Source organism: Heptranchias perlo, chromosome 35, assembly GCF_035084215.1.
Source record: "Heptranchias perlo isolate sHepPer1 chromosome 35, sHepPer1.hap1, whole genome shotgun sequence".
In the NCBI taxonomy this organism is placed as follows: domain Eukaryota; kingdom Metazoa; phylum Chordata; class Chondrichthyes; order Hexanchiformes; family Hexanchidae; genus Heptranchias; species Heptranchias perlo.
In genome coordinates, this window is record NC_090359.1 from 29,719,090 (window position 1) to 29,728,145 (window position 9,056).

At 48.9% G+C, this 9,056-nt stretch overlaps 1 protein-coding gene across 4 annotated transcripts in view; it reads left to right on the forward strand.

Moving 5' to 3' along the window:
- The window catches only part of LOC137302563 (ceramide-1-phosphate transfer protein-like), a 37,326-nt gene extending 29,159 nt beyond the window's left edge, over window positions 1-8,167 (forward strand). For 2 of the 4 annotated variants that reach the window (XM_067972308.1, XM_067972306.1), the window contains one exon: window positions 1,804-3,332. In XM_067972308.1, coding sequence (XP_067828409.1) covers window positions 1,804-2,986 — 1,183 coding nt within the window. In that variant the 3' untranslated portion in view covers window positions 2,987-3,332. Of the gene's footprint in view, window positions 1-1,803; window positions 3,333-7,516 lie in introns of those variants that run through there. The other 2 variants (XM_067972307.1, XM_067972309.1) reach the window with 2 other exon arrangements.
- Window positions 8,168-9,056: the final 889 nt, after the last annotated feature.

Sequence of the window (9,056 nt, forward strand, 5' to 3'; positions counted from 1 at the left end):
AGGAAGATGAACTCTGAATTGAGCATAGAAATTGCAACAATAACAACTTACATGTATACAGCACCTTTAACAGAGGAAAACGTCCCAAGGTGCTTCACAGAGGCGTGATTAGCCAAAAAGAGGGTTTTAAAGGAGGAGAAGTGGAGAGGCGGAGAGGTTTATTAAGAGAATTCCAGAGCTTGGGGCCTAGACAGCTGAAGGGACAGCCGCCAATGGTGGGATGGGGGAGGCATAAGAGGTCAGAGTTGGAGAAACGCAGAGATCTCAGAGGATGTAGGGCTGGAGGAGGTTACAGAGATAGGGAGGGGGTGAGGCCATGGAGGGATTTGAACACAAGGATGAGAATTTTAAAATCGAGGCGTTCCCGGACCGGGAGCCAATGTAGGTCAGCGAGCACAGGGGGTGATGGGTGAACGGGACTTGGTGCGAGTTGGGATACGGGCAGCAGAGTTTTGGATGAGCTCAAATTTATGGAGGGTGGAAGGTGGGAGGCCGGCCAGGAGAACATTAGAATAGTCGAGACTAGAGGTAACAAAAGCCCGGATGAGGGTTTCAGCAGCAGATGAGCTGAGACAGGGGTGGAGACGGGTGAGGTTATGAAGGTGGAAGTAGGCGGTCTTGGTGATGGAGCAGATATGGGGTTTGAAGCTTATCTCAGGGTCAAATAGGACGCCAAGGTTGCGAACAGTCTGGTTCAGCCTCAGAGAGTGGCCAGGGAGAGGGATGGAGTCGGATCGGTGGCTCGGGAACGGAGTTTTTGGCAGGGACTGAAGACAATGGCTTCAGTCGTCCCAAAAACAAAATGAAGACTCTTTACGCAGCTTCTTCCACCATTAGGGCCCTTTTAGGGAGAGTCTCTCACCTTTAGGAACGTTTAAAGAGATCCCTCCTCTTCATTGAATCCTTGGGGTTTTGTTGTTGACCTGGTTATAGAATTCAGTGGTGCCCTCTGCTGGCAGGGAAGTGATCTGTAAAGTCATTGGATGGCAGCAGTGGGGTGGGGGTGGGGGGTCAATGAGCCGCGGGTAACCTGAATAATAAAACGTTACCGTTCCCCACACGATCGCGACTTAATTGGTGGCCATTAACCTTGATTCCGGGTTTGCCGTCGGAAAGCTGCGCAGCAGGCGGACTGTGCACCCGCATCACAGGCTGTCAGCTGGAGCATCTGGATGTAAAGGGTCATTGCACCAATGGCTTTTGCTGAAGCAAGGAGCAAGGAGACAGAATGGAGCAGCAGGGGGGGCATGGCAGCTCCAAGGTTCAGTGATGCTTCACTTGAGGTGCTGCTGGTCGGGGTGAGGAGGAGGGAGCAATTTTACCCGGCCGACAGGAGGAAGCGGCCTGCCTCTGCCACCAAGAAGGCCTGGCTTGAGGTGGCAGAGAAGGTCACCAGCAGGAGCAACATCTCCCGCACTTGGGTCCAGTGCAGGAAGCGTTTCAATGACCTAACTAGGTCAACAAAAGCGAGTGCACTTACTGATTCTCCTGCATTCTGTGGTGCACATCACCGCCCACCTCCCCATCATTTTCTGCACTGCCAAGACTACTCCATCACATCACTCCTCACATCCACTTAACGCGAATCATCAACTTACCTTCACTTCCTGATAACTTCCTCACCTCCCTATTTGTGAACCCACCACTACCACTCACCCCAATCCTGATCCAATGTGATGGCTCTGTCTGATACTCACCGTCTGATGCATCTCTTTCACAGTCAGCCTCGCCCAAAGCAATGGATCCATCATCTGACCACTTCACCCTCACTCACTCACACGTCTGTACTTTCTCCCCTTGTAGGAGAAGAGAGTGTAAAATGCACGCGACAGGGCGAGGACCGGGGGGGGGCCACATCAAATGGTGGTCCTCACAGACGCGGAGGAGGAGGTGTTGGAGATCAGCCACACGCTCGAGTGCCTGTCCGTCACAAACGTCTGGTGACACAATTTTAACATTCATCAAACATGAATTAATGTTAAGAATGATTGGCATGTTGAACAAGTCAATATGCTCATCACAACATGACACCTCTGTGATGATGCTTAATATTATCTTCTGCTCTCTTCCAGGCCCTTCAACGACCGCAGTGACAGGAGAGGGCGATTCCTCAGAGGAGCTCCCGGCCTCTGAGGGCGCACCGCCACATCTTAGTGAGCCATCCACCAGTGCAGATGCTCACACCTCAGTGGATCCTAGTGGTCAGTTAGTTGGGTTGGCACCTGGTGAGTCACCACACACAAGTGAGCGTGAGCAGACACTGGTGGCAGGGGCAGCTGTGGAGAGTCCGTGTCGGTGGGTGCACTCCTCTCCAGACTCTGCTCAGCTGGACACAGATGCTGAACCCTGGGGGCCATCCTTTAAAAGGAGAATGATTGAGGGACAGCAGCACATTTGGGAGGTACTGGAACAGGTGCCACGCACACCCTGCACAATAACAGAGAGGCTGGAGGAGTCCAACTCCTGCTTGAGTGGAATAGTGGCACAGGTAAGTGCGGAAATGTCTGCGATGGAGGGAAGGCTAGCCTCCATCAAGCTTCAAGCACGCCTCACAAATGAGTCCAATCAGGCCCTGACAACAGCCGTTCGGACTCAGGGTGAACAACATTCTACCACCTTAAACAGGCAGTCAGAAACTTTACAACTGGGCTTACAAGGCATCATGCATATCCTCCAAACTGTTGTCCAGTTGGGTGGTAGGAGTGATGTGGGCCTGGCTCAAGAGAGGGATGATGGCAAAAGGGGACATGGAAGTGGGGACGCCACTCAAAACGCTCCCACATCTCATCCATTGCCCCCTCTCAACCAGTACCCGCAATGCTGCCCCCTCTCCATGTGGCTGAGTCTTCCCCTCCTTATGAGAATCATTCAAATATTAACTCCCTGGCCTCACGAGCAGCCAGGTGAGCCGCTGCTCTGCCAACGGGTTCCTCCTCCTCCTTCTCCTCCTCCTCCTCCTCCTCCTCCTGCTCTTCCTCAATGTTGATGGCAGATGTGAATACTGAATGAGGGCATGGGGCCTCATCAACCGGTGCAGGTGGAGCAGTCTTTGGCAGGGCCCTCATGGGCTCCAAAACCCAGAGGGTGTAGGCTAAAAGCACCTAAGCAGTCAGGGCATGGATATGAGCAACCTGCCACTACCTCTGCTACAGCCACAGGGGATGCACCATATAGAAGCAGTAGGAAGAGAACGGCTAAGGTTTTGTGATCATGAAAGGTCTGTACAAGGGTGTGTGACAGACTGTCATGTTTTTCATTTATATTTGGTTTTTGTTAAATTTATATTAAATGTTATAATTCTCACCACTACTGCCACGCCTTGCCCATTCTTGACTGCCTTTTGTGATAGGGCCCTTTCATGTGCTTCATCATGAATGGTGAGATTTGATGCCACCCAGTGTGTGAGTTTACATTGGGTGTATGTGTAGTTGCAGGACTGTTTTGTGCAGGGTGGGGAGGGGGCTGGTGTTGGCGCTGTTCTTTCCAGGTGGTCTGAGGACTGGACTATTCTCTCTTTGTGATCTCCTTATGAGAATCGTTCAAATATTAACTCCCTGGCTTTACGAGCAGCCAGGTGAGCCGCTGCTCTGCCAATGGGTTCCTCCTCCTCCTCCTCCTCCTCCTCCTCCTCCTCCTCCTGCTCTTCCTCAATGTTGATGGCAGATGTGGATGCTGGATGAGGGCATGGGGCCTCATCAACCGATAACCCTCTCTGTTGCGCCACGTTGTGCAGGACAGAACAGACGACTATAATTCGACCCACTCTCGATGGTGTTTATTGAAGCTCTCCCCCAGACTGAACCAGGCACCGAAATCGCATCTTCAGCAGTCCTATTGCATGTTCAATGACAGACCTGGTGGCGATGTGGCTGTCGTTGTATCGACGCTGTTCCTCAGAGGTGTCATGAACCACGTGTGCCAGGGATATCCCTTGTCTCCTAGGAGCCAGCTCTTAAGGGTGTTTGGTGCATGGAAGAGGGCCGGGATGTTGGATTTCCTCAGAATGAATGAATCATGGCAGCTGCTAGGAAATCTGGCGCACACTTGAAGGAATCTTTTGCGGCGATCACAAACGAGCTGGGCGTTGATGGAGTGATATCCCTTTCTGTTGATGAATAGTCCTGGTTTGTGAGGAGGTGCTTGGATTGCTATATGCATACAATTGATTGCACCCTGTACCCGTGGGAAGCCAGCCAGAGTGGAAACCCACTGTCCTCTCCATCTGGCTGAGGTTGTCCATGGGGAAGTTGATGTATTACGACACCCTGCGAAACAAGCCGTCAGTGATCTGTCTTATGCACTTGTGGATTGATGACTGAGCGGCCTCGGCAATGTCCCTGGTGACGCCCTGGAATGATTCGGAGGCGAAGAAGTTGAAGGCAGTTGTCACTTTAACTGCGACTGGCAATGTGATGCCACCAGGCCCAGCCAGGAGCAGCTCGGCATGAAGGAGGCTGCAGATGTCTGCAACCACCTGTCAACTCACTCTCAGCCTCCAAATGCCCTGCTCCTCAGAGAGGTTCAGGAAGCTGAGCCTCGGTCTGTAGACCCTGTGGCGAGGGTCGTGCCTCCTGCGACGTCGCTCTCTCTGTTGTTGCCCTCTGTGCTCTTGTGCAGGTGCCTGTGGTGCAGCACTTTGTGGTGGAGCTACAAGTGGTGGAAGAGCACGCCGTGCCTGGCGAGGATGGTGATGTTCCTCGTCCTCGGATGTATTGGTGAATGCAGCCAATGTGCTCCCCATCCTGATGGTGTCAGTTTGAGGGGGTCCAAAAAGTAGGTAAGTATGTGTAAACAGAAAAATTCTGAGTGTGAACTAAGAATTTTCAGTCTAAACACAAAGATCTCCCAGCCAAAAGTTTGTCTGAGAGAACTGAGTGCCCTTCTGCAATAACTCACCTTTTATCCCCATCTGTCAAACAGGGATTTAAATGTCCAAAAGGCTGCCGGCTAGTTTTCCATGGCGTGCTTCACACAGCACGAGAAATACGTTGAGGCAGCTTTGATATCGCTTCCCATCATTGTTAATTACATTTATGCACATTTCAGGTACTTTAGTACTTGAATTGCTGATGTAAATATGCATATGGAGGCTGAGAGTGAGTCGCCAGGTGGTTGCAGACATCTGCAGCCTCCTTCACGCCGAGCTGCTCCTGGCTGGGCCTAGTGGCATCACATTGCCCATTGCAGTCAAAGATGGCTCTGGACCGTGCACATTTTTCCTCGGATTGGAGGCAGCATTCCTTCCAGCTCCAGAAAATCCCGATTTTGTTTGCCCCCCACCCCCATCGCACCCAGACTTTGTTTTTAAAATCGTGCCCTAGATACCCAGAAATGCAAAGAATGTTCCCGTACGAAAACAGGCGATTTGGCCAATTAAAGTCTAAGCCAATCTCTTTCTCCATGAAATGCCTGGTCTAATCCCACTTACTTAGTTCCTTGACCACCCACCACCTAATTAGGTCCACCTGTCTTATGTAATTAGGACCACCCATCTGGTGTAATTAGGACCACCCAACTGGAGTAATTAGGACAACCCACCTCGTGTAATTAGGACCATCCACCTCGTGTAATTAGGACCACCCATCTGGTGTAATTAGGACCACCCACCTGGTGTAATTAGGACCACCCACCTGGTGTAATTAGGACCACCCATCTGGTGTAATTAGGACCATCCACCTCGTGTAATTAGGACCACCCATCTGGTGTAATTAGGACCATCCACCTCATGTAATTAGGACCACCCACCTCATGTAATTAGGACCACCCACCTGGTGTAATTAGGACCACCCACCTGGTGTAATTAGGACCACCCACCTTTTGTAATTAGGACCACCCACCTGGTGTAATTAGGACCACCCACCTGGTGTAATTAGGACCACCCATCTGGTGTAATTAGGACCATCCACCTCGTGTAATTAGGACCACCCATCTGGTGTAATTAGGACCATCCACCTCATGTAATTAGGACCACCCACCTCGTGTAATTAGGACCACCCACCTGGTGTAATTAGGACCACCCACCTGGTGTAATTAGGACCACCCACCTTTTGTAATTAGGACCACCCACCTGGTGTAATTAGGACCACCCATCTGGTGTAATTAGGACCACCCACCTGGTGTAATTAGGACCACCCACCTGGTGTAATTAGGACCACCCATCTGGTGTAATTAGGACAACCCACCTCGTGTAATTAGGACCATCCACCTCGTGTAATTAGGACCACCCATCTGGTGTAATTAGGACCATCCACCTCATGTAATTAGGACCACCCACCTCGTGTAATTAGGACCACCCACCTCGTGTAATTAGGACCACCCACCTGGTGTAATTAGGACCACCCACCTTTTGTAATTAGGACCACCCACCTGGTGTAATTAGGACCACCCACCTGGTGTAATTAGGACAACCCATCTTGTGTAATTAGGACCACCCACCTCGTGTAATTAGGACCACCCACCTCGTGTAATTAGGACCACCCATCTTGCCTGATTGTTGCAACAGGAGGGTCTCTCTGAGCGTGGACCACTTATCTCTCGAGTATGTGGAATGCAAAGATTATCCTATGGAAGAAGTTAGGATGGGGGGGGGATGATAATCTTCTTTCATGCTTGGCTGTGATGGCTGTACATGAAATGATTTTACAGCAGCCTTAACACACCTGGGGGAGATTTCTATACTGAGATCATAAATGTGCTTTTGAAAATTACCTAAAAGAACATAATTATCATTTCACTAGATAACACCAAACAATGCCAATTTTCATCGATGATGTTGATATACAAAATGACCAAAGGAATTCTTACACATACAGATTCACAGTAAAAATGCCCACAATGTGCACGGAGCGAGTGAAGGTACTCAGGGAGGCTGGTGTGTGAAATGGAAAAGCACATTGTTGTGGTGTGGGGAGAGTGAGGCGGCACTTCAGAGAACGGGCAGTGTAGAGGGAGCTTTACTCTGCATCTAACCCGTGCTGTACCTGCCCTGGGAGTGTTTGATGGGACAGTGTAGAGGGAGCTTTACTCTGCATCTAACCCGTGCTGTACCTGCCCTGGGAGTGTTTGATGGGACAGTGTAGAGGGAGCTTTACTCTGCATCTAACCCGTGCTGTACCTGCCCTGGGAGTGTTTGATGGGACAGTGTAGAGGGAGCTTTACTCTGCATCTAACCCGTGCTGTACCTGCCCTGGGAGTGTTTGATGGGACAGTGTAGAGGGAGCTTTACTCTGTATCTAACCCGTGCTGTACCTGCCCTGGGAGTGTTTGATGGGACAGTGTAGAGGGAGCTTTACTCTGTATCTAACTCGTGCTGTACCTGCCCTGGGAGCGCTTGATGTTGACATTGGATACACATAGTAAACAAAAGATTAAATCTGCAGTAGTTAATTGTCAGATAAGATATTTTTATTTGGCAAGTTGCTAGCAAGAAATTCCAGCTATCCTACTTCCAGCACCATGCTGAGGAGATGTTCAGGCCTAATGTTACCATAACTCATTTTGGATCTTGTCTTTTCAGATTTATGAATGCACTTGGCACCATCTTTGGGTTTATATCTGAAGAGGTCGCCAGTAAAATGAAGATAATCATTCAATATCAGCAGGGAGTGCATGGAAGGGAATACACCTCAATGCAGTCGATGATTGATTACGAATTGACAAAAAGTGCGGTGGACTTCAATAAGATTCCCACTGATCGCCTGGAATCAGGCTGCCGCACTATCCTGCGTCTGCACCGCGCATTACGTTGGCTCCAGCTCTTTCTTGATAAGCTAAGGACCAGCTCGGAAAATGACTCAATATCTGCCATGTGTGCTGATGCCTACCAACAGTCACTTGCCAAGTACCACAGCTGGTTGGTACAAAAAGTTACTGGGATTGCATTCCTTGCCCTTCCATCGCGGACAGACTTCCTTCACATATTGTGTGTGCAGGACAGCAAAGAGACCAAAGCCAAACTGTGGAACACCGTGAACGCCATCGAAAGAGTTTATGATATTACACAACGCATGTATGCACAGCATGACATGCTTGAACTATCCTAGTCTCAGAGTGCTTCATCAAACTGGATGAATGTGGTGTGGCAAAAAAAGAGGGATATAGCGTGATTCGGTGGTATTCATTCAAACTGCTTTTAAAGGGTAATAAAAATTTAAAATTTCAAAGTCAACGGTTGCATATTATACACCCTGACTCAACATATGAAAAATATTGTGCTGCACAGCATGGGGACACTGAGTGCTGAGACACGGCGCTCCTGGGACACGGCACTCCTGGGACTTGGTGCCATGGGGCAAGTTACCTGGGAACAAGGGATCCCAATGCAGTGATGCGACCAGTTTAATTCTCTCCATTGGTTTCAGTGAGTCTCTTGCTCATCTCTCCTCTCCGGGGGAGTGCGACCAGTTCAGGCAGACCTCAAAAGTTGCAGCGATAGAAATAATTTGCAATAAATAATTAGCCATGGTTTTCCCACAGGCAGCATGTTTACCATTAGATTTTTGCATTTTTTTATCTCGTCCCAAAGACAACAAAGATCAGTTTTCAGGCCTAAAGGTAATTTGCTTCCATTAGAGGCTTGCTGACTTGCAATCTTGCTGATTTCAGCTTTTCTCTTACTTGTTGCGGAGTGACTATATTTCTGTGACCATCTTTTACCTCTCTTGTTCAAGGAGATATCAGAGTCTGGATCCCAAACAAAAACATTTTATTTACAACATTCTAAAACACCATTCTCCATTGCACACACCAACTTATATAATATATTTATATAGCAGCAGTTATTAGCTGTTTAGTGTCCAGCTCAAGCAATTATATAATATATTTGTATGTATATATAGCAACAATGCTTGGCCATTTTATCAATGGACGCACAAATAGGTTAAATTTCACGTGCACACACACCATGTGAATAGTGGGATGGAAGTGGAGGAAGAAATATGTAGGCAAATCTATGAAAGAAGTAAAAGACATAGAATAATCATCAACTACTCCCAAATAAACTGGAAAGAAGAGGAATTGAAAAGGGAATGAAGTTTTAACAGTGTGTACAGGACTCC